This window comes from Chiloscyllium plagiosum, unplaced genomic scaffold (assembly GCF_037043375.1).
Source record: "Chiloscyllium plagiosum isolate Xiang-an unplaced genomic scaffold, Cpla_swu_hap1 HiC_scaffold_3, whole genome shotgun sequence".
Classification (NCBI taxonomy): Eukaryota; Metazoa; Chordata; class Chondrichthyes; order Orectolobiformes; family Hemiscylliidae; genus Chiloscyllium; species Chiloscyllium plagiosum.
The window spans coordinates 42,360,027-42,384,522 of record NW_028270141.1 but is presented as its reverse complement, the minus strand read 5'-3'; the positions used below and the strand labels follow the sequence as shown (position 1 = coordinate 42,384,522).

Below are 24,496 nucleotides of genomic sequence, written 5' to 3'. Positions count from 1 at the left end.
ACAGGGGCAAATTTGAATATAAGATTACACAGACCAGATAAGTATTTATAGTAATGTTGGGAGAGGGGTAAATGTTGGCCATAAAATTGGGTATGGAACTAGTTTGATAGCTGTTTCAAGATGTCAGTACAACCTCAATGGTTTGAATGGCCTAGTTCTGTATTTTGTTGGATTCTTTCTGCTTGGTTGCACATCAGGTTCAGCATGGATACTCAAGTTTCAAATTACATTTGAAAAATCCATGCTCATTGAGATCATGTTACAAGATGACCATCATCGGACTCATATGGATCATAATATATCAACTTTTATTTAGCTGCTCTACCAATTGCAAAATTGAAAACCCAACAAGCTATTGGCCTTTAAACTACTATTTCCCCCTACATGGACAATCTATCTCATGATGCATGTCACTCTGCAGTTTACTTTAAGGTATGTCATGCTCGGGATCATCTTAGTCTGAAAACAAGAGAGTTTGGAATGGGGGAACCATGGCCTGTATAGATAGAAAGGTATGCCAGATCTTCCAGCTATCAGGCAAGTGATTGGCTGTTGGCAGGCCTTTACCTGGAAGTAGGACCCAGATTGAGGAAGTTCCAGCTGCTAATGGTCATCCAGAGATCAGAAAGCATCTGTTCTCGACAGTGCCACAAGTGTAGCTGCTGCTGGTAAAACACTGCCCAGTCTCCCAAGGAGGATCACTCACAGAAGAAGCTAGTTTTTTTTCTTATGAGAAGGGAGAGAAGTTAGTGGAGTCAGGAGTAATAATATGCATTCATTACCCTCTCCTGAATGCACAGATCACCAATTTCTTTTATATTATTGTAGTAGAAAGGACTAAAATTTACACAGAACACACACTATTGTTTTTGGAATGAAACTCACATAAGTGATCCTCAAAGTCTCTTATTATTGTTTCCTACATATTTGTCCACAAATGGATCACCATATCTAAGTTTCTTCCTCTTCCAGATTGTTCCGTCAATATATCCCACTTCAGGTTCAGCAAAAATCACACCATTCATTTGGAATGTCCTTTTATGGATGCCTTCATTTTGATCCTGTTTTAATTGTATTTTGAGCACCTGCCATTTGTTGGGCTTCATACTGCTACTTGCTTAACAGTAAAGTCAGTAGCTGGCATTATTCTGCAAATTCTTGATGGACTTACGACAGTATCAAAATCAGTTGATAATTCCAATAGCTGAAAATGTGTTGCTGGAAAAGCGCAGCAGGTCAGGCAGCATCCAAGGAACAGGAGAATCGACGTTTTGGGCATAAGCCCTTCTTCAGGAATGAGGAAAGTGTGTCCAGCAGGCTAAGATAAAAAGTTAGAGAGGAGGGACTTGGGGGAGGGGCTTTGGAAATGCGATAGGTGGAGGGAGGTCAAGGTGAGGGTGATAGGCCGGAGTGGGGTGGGGGCAGAGAGGTCAGGAAGATGATTGCAAGTTAGGAAGGTGGTGCTGAGTTCGAGGGATTTGACTGAGACAAGGTGGGGGGAGGGGAAATGAGGAAACTGGAGAAATCTGAGTTCATCCCTTGTGGTTGGAGGGTTCCCAGGTAGAAGATGAGGCGCTCTTCCTCCAACCGTCGTGTTGCCATGGTCTGGCGATGGAGGAGTCGAAGGACCTGCATGTCCTTGGTGGAGTGGGAGGGGGAGTTAAAGTGTTGGGCTACGGGGTGGTTGGGTTGGTTGGTCCGGGTGTCCCAGAGGTATTCTCTGAAACGTTCTGCAAGTAGGCGGCCTATCTCTCCAATATAGAGGAGGCCACATCGAGTGCAGCGGATGCAATAGATGGAGTGTGGAGGTGCAGGTGAATTTGTGGCGGATATGAAAGTGCCTGTTGGGGCCTTGGAGGGAAGTAAGGGGGGAGGTGTGGGCGCAAGTTTTGCATTTCTTGCGGTTGCAGGGGAAGGTGCCGGGAGTGGAGGTTGGGTTGGTGGGGGGTGTGGACCTGACGAGGGAGTCACGGAGGGAGTGGTCTTTTCGGAACGCTGATAGGGGAGGGGAAGGAAATATATCACTGGTGGGGTCCGTTTGGAGGTGGCGGAAATGACGGCGGATGATACGTTGAACATGGAAGTTGGTGGGGTGGTAGGTGAGGACCAGTGGAGTTCTGTTCCGATGGCGGTTGGAGGGGTGGGGCTCAAGGGCAGAGAAGCGGGAAGTGGAAGAGATGCGGTGGAGGGCATCGTCGACTACGTCTGGGGGGAAATTGCGGTCCTTGAAGGCGGCGGCCATTTGGGTTGTACGGTTTTGGAACTGGTCCTCCTGGGAGCAGATTCGGCAGAGACGAAGGAATTGGGAATATGGGATGACGTTTTTACAGGGGGCAGGGTGGGAGGAGGTGTAGTCTAGGTAGCTGTGGGAGTCGGTCGGTTTATAGTAGATGTCCGTGTCGATTCGGTCACCCGAGATAGAAATGGAAAGGTCTAGGAAGGGGAGGGAGGAGTCCGAGACGGTCCAGGTGAATTTGAGGTCGGGGTGGAAGGTGTTGGTGAAGTGGATGAACTGTTCAACCTCCTCGTGGGAGCACGAGGCAGCGCCGATACAGTCATCGATGTAGCGGAGGAAAAGGTGGGGAGTGGGGCTAGTGTAGTTGCGGAAGATGGACTGTTCCACATATCCTATGAAGAGGCAGGCATAGCTGGGGCCCATGCGGGTGCCCATGGCTACTCCTTTAGTTTGGAGGAAGTGGGAGGATTGGAAAGTGAAGTTGTTCAGGGTGAGGACCATTTCAGTCAGTCGAAGGAGGGTGTCAGTAGAAGGGTACTGGTTGGTACGGCGGGAAAGGAAGAAGCGGAGGGCTTTAAGTCCTTCGTGATGGGGGATGGAGGTGTACAGGGACTGGATGTCCATGGTGAAGATAAGGCGTTGGGGACCGGGGAAGCGAAAATCATGGAGGAGGTGGAGGGTGTGGGTGGTGTCCCGAACATAGGTGGGGAGTTCTTGGACTAAGGGGAACGGGACCGTGTCGAGGTATGCAGAGATGAGTTATTTTTGGTGGGGCAGGAGCAGGCTGAGACAATGGGTCGGCCGGGACAGTCAGGTTTGTGGATTTTGGGCAGGAGGTAGAAACGGGCGGTGCGGGGTAGTGGGACTATGAGGTTGGAGGCGGTGGATGGGAGATCCCCTGAGGTGATGAGGTTCTGGATGGTCTGGGAGATGATGGTTTGGTGGTGGGAGGTGGGGTTTTTGGTGGGGCAGGAGCAGGCTGAGACTTTTGGTGGGGCAGGAGCATGATAATTCCAAGAGGACAGCACAAGTGATTGTAAAAGACAATAGGTAAACATTATAGTTATAAGGACAGGTTCAAATATGGAGGTTACTTTCACTGAAACTAGGAAGGCCAATTTACACAAAATGTACAAAACAGAAAAATACCATTACCCCAAATAATCTGTACTGGTGTCTATGCTCGACAGGAGTTTCCTTCCATTCCATCTACTATTTAGACTCTCAACATTTCTTTCCATTTCCTTTTCTTCCCCCATCAACTCAAGTGATTTGCTTCAACTACTTCCAATGTGTGTTTCACATACTAAGCTATTTGCCAAGGCAAGAAACGTTTCCTTAGTTCAGTACTCAAATTCTTAACCATCTTTTATTTATTGTCTCTAGCTTACTATAAACGTCTTTAAAAGGTTTTAGTCTTCGGATGGACTGTTTTCTCTGACTGCTAAGTCATTGTTGTGACACTTTTTGATTGCCATGGAGAGTCAGAAGAGTTATTAGGAAGTATTTCTCTTAACTTTAAGAGTTATTTGAGCCCAGAACTCATTTCTAAATGTTGGGAGATGCCACTGTTCCATTGAGGAAAAACAGATGAATACCTGAAATAGTTCTGTAAACAGGGATAAGGCTAGAAAGAGGACCATGGGATGCAGTTTCATTATCCTCATTTAAAGAAGGCTGTAAATGTACTGGAGGTGATTCAGACAGCGTTTATCAAGTTGATACCTGGAACGACTGGCTTATTTTATGATCATAAGTCAGACAGATTTGGCTTGTTACCAGAGTTTCAAAGAGCAAGTGGTAACTTCACTGAAATATAACAAGATCCTGAATAGTCTTGACAAAATAGAGATGGGCATGGACATGATGTTGCACTGTAAGAGCAGGGGTGTCAGCGTTAAAAAGGGTGTCCCTAATTTAAGAAGGGAGATTAGAAGAACTTTTTCTCTGCGGATCGCACTATTTTAGAACACAGACTCAGAAGGAGGTGGAGACAGGGGTTACAGAATATTTTTAAAGATGGAGTTAAACTGATTTTTGTTAGGGAAAAGAATCAAAGATTGTTGGAATAAATGAGAATGAGGGATTTAAAACAAACAAATCAGCTATGATCTTATTTAATGGTGCAGACCCTAGTGGCTGCATGGCTTCTGTTCCTAATTTGTTTTTTTGGAATTCATTCAGGTTGTGTGGACTTTGGCAGTTGGGCCAGCATTCATTGCCCATCCTTAATTGACTTTCAGAATGTGGTAGTGAAGTGAGCTGCCTTTTTGAATCACTGCAGTTCATTTGATATTGGTATATCCACAATGCTACTGGGGAAGGAACTCCGAGATTTTAACCTAGCGATGTCAAAGGAATGTCAATATAATGTCACTAGTTTGGATGGGAACTTGCAGGTGTTCCAATGCATTTGCTGTCTTTGTCCTTTTAGAAGGCCGTGGTTGAGAGTTCATAAGATGCTAGCAAAGTAGCCTTGGTGAATTTCGTAGTGAATCTTGTAGATGGTACATGCAGCTGCTACGGTGTGCATTGGTAGTGGAAGGGGTGAATCTACATGAACGTCAAGTCTGTCAAGCAGGGCGCTTTGTCTACCAATTATATGATTAGTTTCAAATGACTCAAGCAAACAGCCAACACAGACAAAAATGAGGAAGTGACCCTTTATACTTTAGGGGGTAACATATGGTACAGGGAATGCTGGATTACTAAAGAAATTGAAGGTTTGGTTAAGGAAAAAGAAGGAAGCATATGTCAGGTATAGACAGGGGAGATCAAGTGAATCCTGAGAAGTGTATAAAGGAAGTAGGAGTATACTTAAGAAGGAAATCAGGAGGGCAAAAAAGGGACATGAGATAGCTTTGGCAAATAGAATTAAGGAGATCCCAAAGGGTTTTTAAAATTACATTAAAGGACAAAAGGGTAACTAGGGAGAGAATAGGGCCCCTCAAAGGTCAGCAAGGCGGCCTTTGTGTGGAGCCAAATGTGGGAGATACTAAATAAATATTTTGCATCAGTATTTACTGTGGAAAAGGATATGGAAGATATAGACTGTAGGGAAATAGATGATGACATCTTGCAAAATGTCCAGATTACAGAGGAGGAAGTGCTGGATGTCTTGAAACTGTTAAAGGTGGATAAACCCCTAGGACCTGATCAGGTGTACCCGAGAACTCTGTGGAAAGCTAGAGAAGTGATTGCTGGGCCTCTTGCTGAGATATTTGTAACATCGATAGTCACAGGTGAGGTGCCGGAAGACTGGAGGTTGGCAAACGTGGTGCCACTGTTTAAGAAGGGCGGTAAAGACAAGGCAGGGAACTATAGACCGGTGAGCCTGACCTCAGTGGTGGGCAAGTTGTTGGAGGGAATCCTGAGGGAGAGGGTGTACATGTATTTGGAAAGGCAAGGACTGATTAGGGATAGTCAACGTGGCTTTGTGCATGGGAAATCATGATTGAGTTTATTGAAGAAGTAACAAAGAAGACTGATGAGGGCAGAGCAGTAGATGTTCGACAAGGTTCCCCACGGGAGACTGATTAGCAAGGTTCGATCTCATGGAATACAGGGAGAACTAGCCATTTGGATACAAACTGGCTAAAAGGTAGAAGACAGAGGGTGGTGGTGGAGGGTTGTTTTTCAGACGAGAGGCCTGTGACCAGTGGAGTGCCACAAGGATCGGTGCTGGGTCCTCTACTTTTTGTCATTTACATAAATGATTTGGATGCGAGCATAAGAGGGACATTTATTAAGTTTGCAGATGACACCAAAATTGGAGGTGTAGTGGACAGCGAAGAGGGTTACCTCAGATTACAACAGGAGTCACAGGTAGATAGGATAGTGAAGGAGGCGTTTGGTATGCTTTCCTTTATTGGTCAGAGTATTGAGTACAGGAGTTGGGAGGTCATGTTGCGGCTGTACAGGACATTGGTTAGGCCACTGTTGGAATATTGCATGCAATTCTGGTCTCCTTCCTACCGGAAAGATATTGTGAAACTTGAAAGGGTTCAGAAAAGATTTACAAGGATGTTGCCAGGGTTGGAGGACTTGAGCTATAGGGAGAGGCTGAACAGGCTGGGGCTGTTTTCCCTGGAGCGTCGGAGGCTGAGGGGAGACCTTATAGAGGTTTACAAAATTATGAGGGGCATGGATAGGATAAATAGGCAAAGTGTTTTCCCTGGGGTGGGGGAGTCCAGAACTAGAGGACATAGGTTTAGGATGAGAGGAGAAAGATATAAAAGAGACCTAACGGGCAACTTTTTCATGCAGAGGGTGGTACGTGTATGAATGAGCTGCCAGAGGATGTGGTGGAGGCTGGTACAATTGCAACATTTTAGAGGCATTTGGATGGGTATAAGAATAGGAAGGGTTTGGAGGGATATGGGCCAGATGCTGGCAGGTGGGACTAGATTGGGTTGGGATATCTGGTCGGTGTGGACAGGTTGGACTGAAGGGTCTGTTTCCATGCGATACATCTCTGTGACTCTATATTCAGTGCAGTAATCGAACTACAAAATTAAAAAATTAATGGTTCATCAGGAGGTTCGTCTCCAGGGACAAGAATACAAAAAGACAATTCTTTTCTCATTGTGAATGAAAATCTGCTGACAGAAGCAAATGCAACATCGCGGCCCAATGGTATTATCACCAGACTATTAATCAGAGATCCAGAGAACATACTGAGGACCTGGTTTGAATCCCACCACAGTAGGCGGTTGTATTTCAACTGAATAAAAATCCGAAGGGTCAAATCCAAAGGGTTGACCCATAACTGTCCTTTGGGTAATTAGGGATGGACAATAAATGCTGGCCTCGCTAGCGACACCCACATCTGGTGAATGAATAATAAAAAAAAGATAGATCACCTCGACCTGATGCACACCACAGTAAAAGCTGGGCCATCTGGGGAATTCACCCACGAAGGTAAAGGCATAATTGAGGTACTGAATGCAAACTTTGCAACTACTGGCCAATTGAGAACAATTGAGAGAGGGGAGGTAACTGAAACACTGAATGGACTAATATTTAATAAAGAGGGTATGTTAGAAAGGCAAATCATAGCTAAAGCTGATCAGTCACCAGGAATAGATCAGACATAGCCAACTATACTGAAGGATAGTAATTGCAGAGAAACATGAAAATTGCCATAATCTTCTAAACGTCAGTATTGCCAAAAAAATGAAACACATTGTTGAAGCTTTTTATCATGCACTTAACTGGACAACTGTGAGAAGGATATTAATAAACATCAAGCAGACATTCAGGCTTGTGGGATTGGCACATGGTTGATTTAGCTGAATAAGAAAAAAAGACATATTGTCAAACTTTTTTCAGCCAAACAAACAACTCCCAACTCGCTAACTACTCCCAAGCTTCTTCAGGGAAAGCAGTGATATTAGGTGACTGACAAACTGCAAAACATCTTTGTTCAAAGAAAAAGGAAGCAAGGATAAAGCCAACTACATGCCAGTCCACTTAATTTTGGTTACAATAAACCTTTTACAATAACAATTTGGAACAAAATTAACAGAACCATCCCTTGGATAAACATGGATAAGATACAAAAAGCCAGCATGGATTTGTTAAGAGCAAATCATGTTCAACTATTTTGACTGAGCTTTTGAGTTAAGTGAATGATTTGATGAGGGGTTAAGGTGGTGTGAATGGACTAAAAAAAGTGTTTGCTAAACGGACAGGCTTATTAACAAAGATAATGCTCATGGGATAAAAGAGGCAGCAACAGCATGGATGCAAAGCTGACGAGTGACATGAAACAGATGCGGAGAATGGTTGATTTGCAGATTGAAAGCGGGGCCTGGGTTGGTACTGTTATGAGTTGAAGGCATTTACTGTTCCTTTAAGAGAGTAAATGCTATTCTGCACTAAGAGTTTACAAGAGCACTCGCAGAATATACTAGAAAATTGAAAATATGTAACATTTTACTATGAAATAGATACCCAAGTTATTTGCTGTTTTGACAACAATTCAAATTTAATCAGTTTGAATTACACCACAGGACACTAAAACTCCAATTGCGTTTGAATTTATTGTTTTGCCAACATTGAACCAAGGAGACGATCCAATGTTAGGAGAAATACAAAAGGTAGGCGTTTTGAAAATCAGACAGGACAACTGCCTCAAGACCCAAGACACTAAAACACTCTCTGTCCAAAGGTACCTTTTCATATGAAACATCTTCACAGTAAAAAGAAAGACGACGACCCAGGGAGATCTTCAGCCAGAAGAAAAAAGATACCTGAGACGATAGCTGCTGTATGGTTTTGAAATTTAGTTGCTGTAATTTTAATGAGTGTTTAATTGGAACAGTATAGAGTTGGAGGCAGGCAATAAGCAGTTAAGGGAAAGAGGGGCTTCGAGTTGTAAATAGTTTTTTTTTAAACTCTAAAAGTGAACATTAAGTTGATGCTATTTTCTTTAAATAGTGGAATTTGTGGAGTTGTCGGTCACTCCTATTTTAACTGACTGAGGCGAGGTGAGCTTTTCAGGGTGTTTGGTTTAGTTAACAGAAGGGTTCACCACCATGTTGTGACAGTAGTATTCTGACACAAAGACAGACAGCCAATCAAATCAGTCGCCCTATCTTTGTATTTACAACACTAAAATTGAAACATTCAAAGACCCTCAAAATTGACTCCAATGATTTGTAACCAGACTTGGAGAAGGCAGGAGAATGGAGTTAAGAAACAGATCAGCAATAATTGAATGGCAGACCAGACTCAATGGGCTGAATGGCCCAATTATGCTCCTTTGTTTTAAGGCCTTTATGTAGCATTAAATTTTGAGAACAATTGACACATAAAGATTATAGCTTAAACAAAAGAATGAACAATTTATGAATAATACAGTGGCTTTAGCACAATGTTAAGCAAAGTAATGTCATTAATGTTTGTGATTTAAACCCTACTAATTTGATTCTAGCACCCACTCAAAAACAGACAGACACTGTAACAGGATAAATTAGAAGAAAAAAAAAACGAGATTTCACTGGTTAGTTCGCTTAACAGACTCCACGATTTGTAACATCACCGACACATGGAATCACATGGTGTCTAAAGATATCAGCATGCACAAATAGCTTCCAGTAAGCTTCAAGGAATATTGACTTTCAACAGATCCTATTCTCCAAACTTACAAGAAATTGACAATGCTAGGATATCAGGAAGCAATCAAACCTCTGTCCTATAGTTTTCACAATCACAATCTTTCCGACTGGAACAAAAATCAACCTAGTTCAAAATTTGATTTCTTTCTGTTAGACCTGTGAAGCCACAGTTAAGGTTCAACAACTCCCATCTATTTGAGCATAAAAAATCTCCAGAACTAGAACGTCCACAGCATTCTTTGAACAAGAATCAACCTGAAACTAACTTCCAGATTTGGTCCCCATCAAATATCAGTTTGTTTTCACTTTTCAAAAAAAAAAGCAAGCCGCTGCTCATAGTTCAAAGGTCACCATCAGCCCTTCAGCCAATTTAATACTGCGATGAGCAGGAATTTCTTTTGAGGGTCGTTTCTCTTTGGAACTCCTTGCCACAGAGAGCTGTGTGGGTAGAGTCCTTGATTATATTTAAGATTGAGGTAGCTAGATTGTGTACAGTAAGGAAATCAAAGGTTACAGGGAAAGGCAGGAAAGTGGATGTGAGGAACATTGGATCAGCAATGATCCTATTGAATAGTGAAGCAAGCTTAAGGGGCTGAATGTTCTACCTCTGTTCCTTCTTCTTATGGTCTATGGTTTACAGCTCCAAGCCAAGAATAATAAAAATAAAAGTAGTCTCAGCTGCACGAAGACTGTTGCTTCACTGGTCTACACAAATGACCCCGACTTGGATACACAGGAAAATCATTTCAAAATCTGTAGATGACAAAACTTGGATGCACTGATAGGAAGACAATAATAATCTTCAGAAGGTCATGGACAAGCAATGGGCACTGTGCTGTTCATGAAATTCAATGCTGATAAAAATGAAATGATCCATTTTAAGAGAGTGAGTAAAAGGAATTTGGAGGATACAATTCGAGAAAGGGTGCAGGAGTACAAATACTTACAAGGTCGTGCATACAAATGATTGAAGGCCTCAGGCCAGATTGAGAATGCGGTTCGTATAGCAGATGGTATCTTGATTTTAGCAAGGTAATAGTACAAAAGTAAGGATATAGTAGTGTAGGAGCAAATTACTGCAGATGCTGGAACCTGTATTGAAGATGAAAGATGCAGGAAATCACAGTGGGTTAGACAGCATCCGTGGACAGAGCTAGCTAATGTTGAGTCTGGATGACTTTTCATCAGAGCGGAGTCTGCTGCGATTTCCACATTTTTCATTTTCAGATGTTACGGTGAACTTTTATACAACGGACATGCAGACATGAGACAGGATGCAGAAAAAAGAATTAAGAGCATCACTACAGAATGAGGAACTTCAATTACATGGATAGATTGGAGAAGCTGGAGCTGTTCTCTTCAGAGAAGAGCAAGTTGAGGAGAAATTTGGTAGAGGATGTTCAATATTACGGAGGGCCTAGACAAAGCAGTGAATGAGAAATTGCAAAATTGTTCCTGTTGGTAGAGGGCCAAAATCAGAAGACACCAATCTCAGGCAAAAGGTGGGACAAAAGTGTTTAAAGCACAGGGTAGTTTGGGTCTAAAATGCAAAATCTAACAGCTTTATTCACTCATGGGGAGAGTGTGTCACTGGCTGACCAGCATTTATTTCCTGCCCCGGTTGTCCTTGAGATGGTGGTAGTGAGCTGCATTCTCGAAGCACGGAATCTACGTGCTGTAGGTTGACTCACACAGCTCTTAAAGAGAGACTTGCAGAATTTTGACCGAGTGACAGTGATACGTTTCAAAGCTGGAATGGTGAATGGCTTGGAGGATTCCCTGCTATTCACGGAGTTGTAGCAAAAGTTAAAGATCTTTTTAAAAATTGTAAAATTCCTCAACTCACTTGTCTTTTCGACATAGGCTGACAGAATGCATGGACAGGATTTTTGTATTTAACAAAAATATTTTTTAAAATAAATCAAATCTAGCTATAGGTAATTAAATATGAACTGTCAACATACAATCTGGTTAAAACTCTTAAGCCCTTTATTACTCTGCTGCACACAAGCACACTCACACAGAAAAAATGGTTATCATGGTGGACGACAGACTGGGAAAGCAGTCCAGTGGTCACGTGCAATTTCAAAGTTCTTGAACTCAGCCTCTCACATTGCCAATCAATCAATTCAGCATTCAGCTGATGGTCATCTGTATTCTACCAGATATGGTCGTCACTCAGACATTTGAACTGAACCTTCTTCATTGCACTTTGCAAAATTTCTACTGGCACATATTCCTCAGAGACTGCTGACCTCACTAGACTGCCTGGTTGACTGACAAAATTGAAAGAAGAGCAGGAAAATTGTCTCATTCACAACTCATGTTGAAACCTTGCCCCTTTATGTTATCCTTTGTGTTTTACATACACAGCTCCTTGTAAATGTGCTTTCTCTAACCTCCTTTTCGCTGGAGGTCTCTTTTATATGAACCTTTAGTGTGTTAACTGCCTTCTTATTGGTACTGCTTCCAGGCCACATGTTATTCTGTGTGTTCACTTAGACACTGAAACAGTCTGTCCCCACACACAGCAAGAGATGGACCACATTCAAGCTTGAGCTGCTAAGTGATAAGTAACATTGATGCTTCAAGTGTCAGGCAATAACCTTCCACAGTGAGAGAAAATTTAACTACCTCTCACTGATAATGAAAGGCAGAGCTATAAATATTCTTGGGATTACCATGGGTCAGAAACTGAACTGAACCATCAATATAAATTCGGTGACTGTAAGAGCAGGTCAGAGGCTGGGAGTTTTGCAGCAAGTAGACACTCCCATGCATCTCTACCCTACCCTTGCTTGGATGAGTGCAACTCCAACAACATTCAAGAAATTCAACAAGTTCCAGGATTTGCAGCCAATCTACCAATGCACAGTGGCAACGTGCATACAGTCTACAAGATGCACTGCTGCAATGCACCAAGATTCCTTTGGCAGCACTTTGCGAACCTATAACTTTCACTATCTGGATGGACAGTCATCATCGAATCCCTGCAGTGTGGAAGCTGGCTATTTGGCCCATCAAGTTCACACCAATCCTTCAAAGAGCATCCCACCCAGACCTAGCACCGCCTACCGAACCCTATAACTCTGCATTTCCCATGACCAATCCTCCTAACCATCTTTTGATTGTGGGAGGAAACCCACATAGACACAGGGAGAATGTACAAACTCCACACAGTCACTCAAGTGAATCCAGGCCCCTGGCACTGAGAGGCAAAAGTGCTAATCACTGAGCCACGTGTCCCCCGCCAAGGGCAGCAGATGCATGAAAACATGCAAGTTCCCTAAAAGTGACACACCATCCTAACAGAATTATTAATGCTGTTCCTTCATTGACACTGGATCAAAATGCTAGAACTCCCTTTCCATTAGCACTGTGAATGTTTTCACTTTATATTAAAAAAAGACTTAAAGGCACAATAAAAGGTTCAAAAATGACTTGTAAAGATGGCACCCAATACTGTCAAACTTTGTAACGGTTTGAGAGAGGGGAACAAGAGCAAGAGCAATGCTTCAAACAATTCAAAACCAGGGATAATTAACACAAGATAGTCATTAATAAATTCAACAGAGAAAATCAAAAGGAACTGCTTTACCCAGAGTATGGCTAAAATTTGGAACCTACTACTGTAAAGGGGAGTTGAGACAAATGAGCACAGATATATTCAAGGGGAAGCTAGATAAGTTTGAGAGGGAGAAAGAAGTAGAACAATATGCTGATGGGGTGAAACATCATAGAATTAGAGAAATAATTGGAGAGTTCAGTTGGTGGGATATGGACTTGACAAGGTAGCAAAATGTCATCTGCAGAATTACACTCAAGAACCAGCACCTGTCCAAACTGAGGCTGTTGAGTGCAAATGAGGAGCAGTTAAACTTCAAATTATAGAAGCAAGTTGAGATACTTTTCAAGTAATTCACTTGTTACGTCTTGTGGGAAATTGCCATTTTTATCTGGAGAACAGTCAGCAGGGTGAAGCAAAACAATAGCTGCAAAACATGTCCCAAAAAGGATTTACTACTTTGCTTTTTTCTTAGTTTATTGACTGCTTTTCTTACTGTTTATTTCCATAGCTGGCAGTTAATCATTTCTATGCTAAATTAAGGAGCCCAAAATGGTGGTAATCTGACTGAAGCAAGACAGTGTAAACAATGCAAGTACACAGGGTGCCTGGAACACAAGGGACACAAAGTATTTGCAGTCTATTACGCTTTCACTATACTGTTAGGAGTCCCAGGGGATTTGAAGGGCTGATTCAAAAAATGCAAGTGAGGGAACTGCGTTACATCTGTATTATTACTATTCAAAAGAAATAATCCTTCTGACATTACTGACTGACAATGATTGCACCCCCTTTCCAGCTGACAGTCATCAGCAAGCCCCAACAGCTGGCAGTCATACCCTCCCATAACCACCCCACTTACCATCTCTCCTTTGCCCTCTCTCCCATGTCATAATCTAATATTGACCCTGTAGTTCTGGAACGAAGTTGACCTTGTTGACTACGAGGTCATTGATTGGGGTTTGTTAACTTGGGCCAACCAGGAAAGCTCTGGCTGACCAATACAATTCAGAAATTAGAATTAAAAAAAGATTAGAATCTCCTCAGTTCAGATGAGTGGCTCTGAGCTGGCTGGCCTGTATACAAAAGGTGAATTGGTGACAGGACACCAGCCTGTGTGCAGTTATTTCAGACCCCCATTTCACACCCTGACAGTGATCACCACCCCTTCCACAAATCTTTAATCTAGCCCCAACAGTAATTTCCTCCACCCATCACCCTTTAAGATGGTTTCTCTTCCTGGGAGTTGAAGGTGAATACTACTTGGGAGGTAGGCAGTGGTGAAAGTTGCTGCAGGTGCCAGCTGGAGTGCTTTGACACCCGAGCAGACTTGGAGTTATGTTGCTTAGCACTTTAGGCCAGCTATGAAAAGCTCTCAATTAATCTTTGTAAAAGTCAGGGTAGATATAAGGAAAACAACCCAAATCTGCAATAGAATCCCCATGGTATGGAAGCAGGCCATTTGGCCCACTGAGTCCACATCAATCCTCCTAAGAATATCCCACCCCGACAGCCCTTCATTCCCATGGTTAACCCACCTCACCTGCATATATCTTCAATTTAGCAAGGCCAATTGACCTAACCTGCACATCCTTGGACTATGTACATCCTGGACGAAAGCCAATTATGGAGCAATTCGAACGGGATCAAATCAGCAATTGAAAGTTTAAACTTTCTGCACAAGTACCGTGGATGCGTTTATGTCAGGACCTCCTCAGGGTCCTGAGTGCATTAGTAAGTTAAGTGGAGTTGGGTCTCTTTCCATCTGGAAAAGTCTGAGACTATTAACTCTGACAATGTAATGCTCCTTCAATGACAGTGGACTATCAGTTTGGAATTACATAGTCAAGTTCACTGCTTCCAGATTCACAAGTGCTAGTGTTATCAATTGAGGCACAGCTGATATTAGGGATGCCTGGTAAATTTATCAATCTGTACAAGTCAGATGGATACAGAAACTATTACACTTGGTGAAAAAAATGAAGTCTGAGTGCATCTTAACATTTCCAGCAAAATACAACTAAATAAGGAACTTACTTTCTGTATGCGCATTTCACATTGTAACCCGCCGCAGAATTCATCACAGGGATTCCTAGATCCTGATAGACCTGCTTCCACACAGCACCACTTTCAATCTATGAGCAAGAAACCAGATGATGAGCAGTCATATTATAACAAAACGAAGAACTCCATGTGTAGTACAATTCAGAACAAAAAGTGTTTCACTGTAAGCTGATGCTATACTAAAAATGAAAATAGAAAATGCCGAAAGCACTTTGCTGGTCAGGCAATGTTAAAACAAAAGAGAAAGGAGTTCACAATTTAGTTTGCAATACTTACTGTTTTTTAAAAAAAATCAGATTTTAAGTAAGCAGTATTTTGCTTTTTTTGATACAGAAATAGGAGAAACAGATTTCCAGTGGCAAAAGTGTGATTAATAGTGGACACAGAATTAAGGTAATTGGGAGTAGAACCAGAGCGGAATTGAGAATCTTTGATGCAGCAAGCTACAATGGTTTGGAGTTCACTGCTTAAAACGTGGGTGGAAGCAGCTTCTACAGCAAATGTCAAAGGCAACTGGATAAAAAAAGTTGAAGGGGTACTTTGGAAGAGTGTCTACATTTCTGATGCTTGTTTTCAGACACCTCGATGATCTGACCCCTCCTGATCTCTAATCTCAACTGTCTAAAATATTTCCTCTAATTCTGGCCTCAAGAATTCTTGACTTTAGTTACTCTACCATTGGTGACGGTGCCTTCAGCTGGCAGAGGCTCTGACCTCCGGAATACCTACACTACATCTCTGGCTCTTCTTCTCTCTTTCTTCTTGTAAGACACTTCTTGAATCATAGAAAGTTTTATTAAACTAAAGGTGTTAAATAAATCCAAGTTGAAGCTGTTGTTGAAAATGTAGTTAAGTGAGACTGATTGGATAATGTGTAGAGGCATGATGGGACAAACTCTTTATTTGCGCTGTTTCATCCTGTGATTGTATAATACAAAGTAATAATGTTCAAAACATCCCATTTCTGACTGAATGTGATACTCATAATTAAGTTGCCTCTTGTAAGTATGACTGTTGCATTAAGCTACTTGAAGGAGAGCAGCACAATGAGCACTGCAGACAATTCTTGCTTTTTCCATGTGTTGAATCAATAGTTTGACATTCTGCATTGCAGCAACACTGGAACTCCATTTCCTACATTGGACAGTCTAGCAAGCACCAGAATTGACTTTACATGCAACCATTAAGATTCCATAAGATAATGAACTGGTCCCAAACTAAGTGCAACACTGCTCACGATACAAACTTGAATTTGCTTACTTTAATTAAAATCACCCCAAACAAGTGGAGAAAGTAAACTGTTTTCTATACATAATGTAATTATATTGTTAGTATAGGCACTCTGAATTTCAGAGATGCTTGGAGGTAAAATATGAAAGTCATTCAGTTTAATTAGTTAGGAACTTTAGTTCAAGCTCAAGCAACTACAGCTATTGACTAACTGGTTCTGGGAATGCAAGGATGTTTTTTTGGCGGTGCAGGCCAAAAATTCCAATTTCACCCTTGATATAAAAACTGCCAATTAACGAAGTGTTGTGCGAGTCTGATGTAGAGCACCATGACATTATAACACAGCTATCCCTTCCAGAGATCACCCAGCCTTATCCAAGGACTGGGTTGTTACAATTCAAGCCAGGTGTCCCCAGCAAAAGTAGCACTTTCCAAACCAAGCTAGCATTGGCATGAACTGAAGTGAGGATACTTTGCAGTGTGATCCAGGGCAATGATTTGGAGCGAAGAGGAATCAAACATCCCACTGCTTCATGAAATAATTGTGAAATGAAGTGTTGCACAGAAGGAACTATTATGAGATAACCAAAAACTTGGTAAATGTGGTAGGTTAAGGACAGTCCTAAAGAAAAATGCATGTAGTGAGGAAGAGAGGTGTACAGAGGGCATTCCAGAACTTAGGGCAAAGGCAACTTACGCACAGTCACCAATGGAGGAGCAATTAAAATTGGCAAGTACAATAGCCAAGAATTAGATGAAGTCAAAAAAACTGCAGATGCAGAAATCCAATGCAGACAAACAGGAGGTTGGATGAACACAGCAAGCCAGGCAGCATCAGGTGGTGGAGAAATCAATGTTTCGGGTGTGACCCTTCTGAAACACCGACTTCTCCACCTCCTGATGCTGCAAAAAATATATGAAAGCAGATATATTGGAGGATATTGTTGGCAGAATGGTAGCTCAGTGGTTAGCACTGCTGCCTCAGTGCCAGGGACCTGGGTTCGACTACACCCTCAGGTGAATGTTTGTTGGACTTTGCACATTCTCTCGATGTCTGTGTGGCTTTCCTCTGGGTGCTCTGGTTTCCTCCCACAATCTAAAACTGTGCAGGTTAGATGGACTGACCATGCTAAATTGCCCATTGTGTCCCAGTTGTGTAGGTTTGATGGGAAATAACCATGGGAAATGGCAGGGTTATGGGGATCGGGGGGGGGGGGGGGGGGGGGGGAAGGGGAAGAAAGAGTCTGGGTGAGATGGTGTTTGGAGGGTTGGTGAAGACTCCATGGGCCAAATAGCCTGTTTCCACACTGTAGGAATTCTGTGAAAAGATCAGATACAAGGAGGAAAAACCATGGAGGCAAAGAAAACAAAAATGAGAATTTTTATATAGGAGACATTGCTTCAGTGGAACCCAATGAAGATCAGCAAGCATAATAAAGATAGGGAGTAAGACTTGGTATAACAAATACAGACAACAGCCTTTTGAAAAAGTTAAAAAGTTTACGAGTGGAGGATGGAAGGTTGGTCAAAAGATTGTTGGTGAAGTGAAATCCAGAGCTGAGTGGGGACTGGTGAAGTTAGAAAATTATATGATTAATTCTTGGATTTATAACCAAGTGATAATCCAATACTTCCATACGAAGCTGTTCTGAACATTTATATGGATTATGAGTCATTTATCTTCTGGTTGAATGATAAGGTTTACTTATCAAATTTAGCTTCAAATTACACACCTTTTCTCCAATATGAATTTCATTAAGAAAAGGAATTCCAAGTTAGTATTTCCACAGCAAATGAGCCATTGGTGGTGGGAATTATCCCAATTTTCCATCTGTTATGTCGGATAACTACATTTACACATATGTACAAAATGAAAAATCCACTGGAAGCTGGCCATTTACAAACTAATCTAAAACGCTGATATACAAAGAGAGATAAAATTTAAAAAAGAGAGAATGAAAATGGTCTACAGCAGATAAAATCAAACCTGACTCATGTAAACTCCGTGTCAAAACCAAAAGTAGAGGCTAGAATTTCCACTGTAAATACTGGAGGCTGAATAACACGGCAGTTTCAAAATTGCTCGAGGTACAAATTCCTTGCCTAATACATGAACATTATTCTTCAAAATCAGGTAGTGCAGTTACTGAAAGATTAATATTGTGTTGGCATTAACAAAGCAACAGCACCTTTACTCAGTCATTTGCCCTAGCCTGCTGCAAAGAACATGCCGACAATCTACACTTTGCATGCCATAAAACTGTGCTTGTTCTCCTGTTCATTACACTGCTCCATAAAACTGTTAAACCAAATACTCACACTATCAAATCCGCCCAGTTCACGTACAAGTCTGTACAGCTTGAATAAATTCAAATCCCTGTATCCAAGCACAGGACGTTTGTTGATTGGAGTACCTGCAGTTAAAGTGAATGACAGACAATATACACAGTTTTGACTAATCTGAAATTTTAATTGTTAGCTAAGTTCTTCAAGTGTTAACTAAGAAATTAAATTCAATAAAGAAAATACAAGTTGACACTTATTTCTTTCTCTTCCCTTCTCCTCACTGCCCCCTACCAACCCCTCCTCCAGTTGCTCATAATCACTGGCAATCTACACCACCCTTCAACCAGCTCAGAGTACAGTCCTTAACATGGGCGGAGATGGAGCCATTAGTAACTACTTAGAGGCAGCTACTGACAAATGATGATTGTCACAGTTTCCACAGGAAAGTTCACTACCTAATCCCCATGTACTGACCCTCTGACAGTGCAGTGCTCCCTGTGTTGATGCTCTAACAGTGCAGCACTCCATCTGTACTGATCCTATCACAGTGCGGCCCTCACTTCAGTACTAACCTTCTGACAGTGCAGCACTCAGTACTGACCTTATGATAATGCGGACCTCCCTCAGTACTGATTCAACAGTCCAGTACACTCAGTTCAGACCAATCAAGCCAGACTGTTCCCAGTGTTGTCACAAAAAGTTACAAACTTAAACTACACAAAGTACCCAAATTACCTGGCTGACAGACTCAGGTAAAAAGGAAAAGTTCACCTGGTTTCTGTACTTAACAAGAAAACAGCTATTTATCACAAACAGGTTCCTTCCTATCATTACTTAAAATCAAACAATAAGCTGCTAACCTTTAACTCTAATTTAAACCCTACACCTTTAAAATTACCCCTTTTACATAGACAAACACACAATGATATAAGTCATGGATATCAAGGATGGAGAAGAAAATAAAACAGGGAAAAGAAAAGTTTTATAGCATCAATTCGAACCACAGGAGTGATGACTTGTTTTCTTCTAGTTTCTTTCCAATTCCATCTTGTTCTTTGTTGATGAGAAATTGCCCTTTTCAGAGTCTCTGGAGGTGACTTTCCCTTTTCTCTTTTCCCTTTCAACAAGGGAATTTGCAGAGAGAGCAATTAACAAAGGAAATGGATAGTGAGGACAGCTACAATGAGATTTTCAGTTCCTTCTCAATACAGGAGGGTGAGGAAGGTTGCTTTCTGTTTGTAGGCTGGAAACTTCCGCTGTATTGTCCACACACACACACGTAGGCAATTGTCACCTGCTCAGGAACCAAACTGTTGCTGTCAGGTAGTTGACTCTTAGTTTAGAAACCCACTGGTTCTGTTCTGTCCGACTTCTCCCTTGTTGCTCAAGGGAAAGGTAATATTATGTACATAACTCCCAATGCTCCAGTGAACTTGATTTTTAAAACTGCAAGATCTCTTTACACAGTCTCTTTGATTTAATACAGTCCAGGAATATAAAAGGGGTTATCAGACGATCAAATAACTGACCATGAATCTTTAAATTCTGCATCAATTACTGGAGGCTGCATCAATTTAATACCAGCCACAATTAAGAGATTGAGAAAAGGGTTACCAGTAACAAGCTGTGAGAAATTTACAGAAATGATTTGCTTGTCAGTCAGTCACGCAAAAACATCACCACTGTGAGCATCATTGGAATCTAAATGGCCTCTTCATCTTCATTTTGCTGTTTTCAACCTGACCTTCCCATTATCACCTCACCATTCCTACCAAGATCCGTCAGATCCAAGCCTGGTCATATACTATGTGCTTTTGCTAATATGTGCCAGCTCCTGGCACTGAATCCCAACTGAAATGGTCAGAGTCCTGCAGAAATGCGTTAGCAGGTGGAGAGACTGCTGCTAATGCTTCTGTGCAGGAGGAAATGGAGTAAAAAAGTATTTGTGAGGGGAAAGACTGTAAATTAAGAAAGAAAATAACATAGCTGAGATTCTGAAAATGTTAGTTTTGGCACTGCTCCAGTTCAGAGGATTCATTTCAAAGTTGTAAAAAGAGCCAAGCTAAAACCCTTACCTCTGTCCTCCATGAACTTGTATAGTTGTTGTAGAAAATTCTCCTTTTCCTCTGGAAAAGGTTCCACCTCTTCCTAAAGATTGTTGCAGTATGGTGGGCAGAGAGAGAGGAGAGGGGAGAAAATGCAGAAGACAGTAAAAATATAAAAACATGCTTTTGCAATTCTGTAACTACATATCTGAAACCACAGACAGAAACAAAAGCTGGCTTACACAGAGGCATCAACGGTACTGCCTTGCTGACAGCTGAAATTATAGATTTAGTTGGTACTCAAGTTTTCAGAAGATTACATTAAAGGAAACTAAAAATGAATCAAGAAAACAGTACATAAGACATGTATATGTTGGCCTTGATATTGTGGTTTCTGGTGAAACAAGGACATTCAATGCTAACCTTGAAGAAAGTTGCCCACAAATTTTTTCCTTTTCCTGAAGGCAGACAAAACCTTGCACTATTGTACAGCAGCGATGATGTCAGCAAGCAAATAGGCAAACAAATTGAAATATTCAAACATAGTAAACCAGCAAGTTAAAAGACATGCAAGATCTATCAAGTTTAATTTAAATTTTCAGATTTAAGATAAAAACTAAGACAAAAATAAATAAACATGAAAATACTGTATCTTTAAAGATGTAAATTTACTAAGTCATTATAGAGAGATTTGAAATTCCGCAAATATGAAATTAGCTCTATAGGGCCAATAAAAAAGCATTTATAACTAACTATGAACTTGTTCCATCATTTCAAATAGTTATACTTAATTCACTAGGAGGTATTCTTTTACAGGGTTTTATCAGTCATAATCAGCACGAGTGTGGAAGTTCTTCCCAATTAGATAGTTGTCTGTGGGAACCTCAATGTTGCACAGCATGGTAGACAGCAAACTCACTGTAGGCCAATTATGAATTTCTGTGCTTGCCTAAACTCAAGTTGCTGTTAGTTTCCAATAGTATTGACTGTGAAGGTTGACAGTTACACTATTATTACTAAAGCAAAATCACAACTAATACGACAAATTAAAAAAAAAGCTGGAACCATTCCCTATGCTCTTAAGACATTTGAAAATAAACGGGAATTGGAGAAAAATTGTTCTGAATAATAGGTATAAAAGTAACACATGAATGAAATGCACAAACCTGTTTCCATGTCTCTTGTCATTTGATGTGAATTGGCTGCTGGCCTTACTTAGCCTTCTAGTCACCAGCTCAAGATTAGAAAACAAATTGAGAGGAACAAGGACTATGCCTGTTCTGTTTCTAAAGAGTGTTGCACGTAGATCAAATTCCTAGTATTTTGATTTATAATCAGATTGCTTTGCATCCAGTGCAAGAAACAGAAAAGTGCATCAATAATTATGTAGTTGTGGTGACAGCAAATAGTTTGACTTGAAATTCCAAACATGGGCCTTCACAAGAGCATGTTCACAGAATTGTGAAGGAAGAAAGTGAACCAACTGATGAATGTGAGTGAAGTATCAAACTGAAGGGTTGAGAAGACAGATGGATTCAGACAATAAAGGATATGCATCGTTTAATATGAATGGACAGTGTGACAACAGGCATTGTCCTGAAGAAGGGCCTGTGCCCGAAACGTCGAATCTCCTGTTCCCTGGATGCTGCCTGACCTGCTGTGCTGTTCCAGCAATAAAGTTTCAACTTTGATCTCCAGCATCTGCAGACCTCACTTTCTCCTCAACTCTTGTGACACCATGATAGTCCCCCTACACTGGGTCAAAATATCTGGGTTCAAGCCTCACCTGCCCCAAACGTGTCACAACATGTACGAACACATCATGTGATTACAGTCTCTACAATGTACTGAGATTTGGTTAGGAGGTATATGACCACCAGTGCACAAAATGCAATTCTGAACACTCTTCTTTCCAAGGAGTGCCAGTCCATGAGAGATGCACCAGCTGTTGATCTTGAGACTTTCAGTTATGGTTCCCAGTGTTAGCTCACACTCTGACGACACTTCAATTTTATATACTCAACCCTATTTTCAAATCTCTCAGTAGCCTCATCCCTCCCTGTTTCTATAATCCCCTCCTCCCACACAACTGTATGAGAACTCTGGGTTCTTCCAATTCTGTCCTTGGCACACTGATTTTAATTGCTTCACAACTGGCAGCTATGACTTTGGTTGTCTGAGCTCGAGAATTTCCTCAACCTTCCTATCCCTCTCCAGTGCTTACCTTTAAATAACTCCTTCAAACAATTTTCTTCGGTCAAGCTTTTATTTACTTGTCCTAATGAATTCATAAGTAATTTTATTCCTGCAGAATTTTGGAGAACTGTTTTTAATTTTTGCAATTCTGATCAATTTTTACAGGTTACCAAAACATCATATTTTGAAAAGTATTAATATTTGTTAAGTAAAGCACATGACTTATCATGAGAAGGGAGTTGGCAGAGGAGACAGGGAACAACTGACTTTATTCCCAGGCACTGAAGCATGCAACTATATTAAAAAATGCAGTGAAGTTTCAAATCCACTCTCATGACTTCCAAATTTGCTCTGTGCCTACAATGTCCAGTCAGCTGAAATACAGGAATGAAAGACAATGGAATTGAATAGATGCCTAAATTATTCACATTACTGATTAATAACTCTGAAAATAGCACAGAAAGTCATATATCCAAATTTGCTGATGACAAAGTTATATAGCTTTGTAGACAGTATAGATGACAGCATAAAACTACAAAGGAACGTTAGACTAAGCAAATGGGCAAAACAGTGGCAGATGGAGTTCAACGTGAGCAAATGTGAAGTTATCCATTTTGGACCAAAACAGCATAGATCAGGGTAACTTCTAGATAGTAGTGTTCTCAAGCAGAGGTTGAATCCTCTCTGACAGCTAAATGTGAAGCCTCTAAAGAGAAGCACCTCGCCCCATAATCTGTAAAAGGCACGTGAAAACTGGTGTAACCTGTCTTTCAGCAATTTCTAACGGTTAAATAAAATAAATTCCTGATACTCACTTTAAAATAAAGAAGTAACAATCTATTTTTATAACCCTAACAGTGAACAAATTAAACAAACTGAATAAATCACTTTTAACTACTAACTATTCCCAAATAAAGCAAAGTTCCAATGGTAGACTGTTCCAATAAATAAAACTCCCACTCATTAAAAAAAAAAAGGAATTTGGTCCCACGAAACTACAGCCAGATTAAGTGTCTTAGAGTCATAGAGATGTACAGCATGGAAACAGACCCTTCGGTCCAACCTGTCCATGCCGACCAGATAATCTAGTCCCACCTGCCAGCGCACGGCCCATATCCCTCCAAACCCTTCCTATTCATAAACCCATCCAAATGCCTCTTAAATGTTGCAATTGTACCAACCTCCACCATATCCTCTGGCAGCTCATTCCATACATGTACCACCCTCTGCGTGAAAAGGTTGCCCCTTAGGTCTCTTTTATATCTTTCCCCTATGCCCTCTAGTTCTGGACTCCTCAACCCCAGGGAAAAGACTTTGCCTATTTATCCTATCCATGCCCCTCAATTTTATAAGCCTCGATAAGGTCACCCCTCAGTGTCTGATGCTCCAGGGAAAACAGCCCAGCCTGTTCAGCCTCTCCCTGTAGCTCAGATCCTCCAACCCTGGCAACATCCTTGTAAATCTTTTCTGAACCCTTTCAAGTTTCACAACATCTTTCCAATAGGAAGGAGACTGGATTTGCACGACTATTCCAACAGTGGCCTAACCAATGTCCTGTACAGCCGCAACATGACCTCCCAACTGCTGTATTCAATACTCTGACCAATAAAGGAAAGCATACCAAACACCTTCTTCACTAAGCTATCTACCTGCAACTCCACTTTCAAGGAGCTATGAACCTGCACTCCAAGGTCTGTTTGTTCAGCAACACTCCCTAGGGCCTTACCATTAAGTGTGTTAGTCCTGCTAAGAT

The 24,496-nt window shown here is 41.4% G+C and overlaps 1 protein-coding gene across 2 annotated transcripts in view; it reads right to left on the bottom strand.

The window, feature by feature from the left end:
- Positions 1–24,496, bottom strand: part of arid4b (AT-rich interaction domain 4B) — a 189,483-nt gene that overhangs the window by 55,060 nt on the left and 109,927 nt on the right. For both annotated transcript variants that reach the window (XM_087978705.1, XM_087978712.1), the window contains exons 13-15: positions 20,578–20,650; positions 18,536–18,630; positions 14,960–15,057 (exon numbers count right to left, since the gene is read on the bottom strand). In XM_087978705.1, coding sequence (XP_087834831.1) covers positions 14,960–15,057; positions 18,536–18,630; positions 20,578–20,650 — 266 coding nt within the window. The remainder of the gene's footprint in view (positions 1–14,959; positions 15,058–18,535; positions 18,631–20,577; positions 20,651–24,496) is intronic.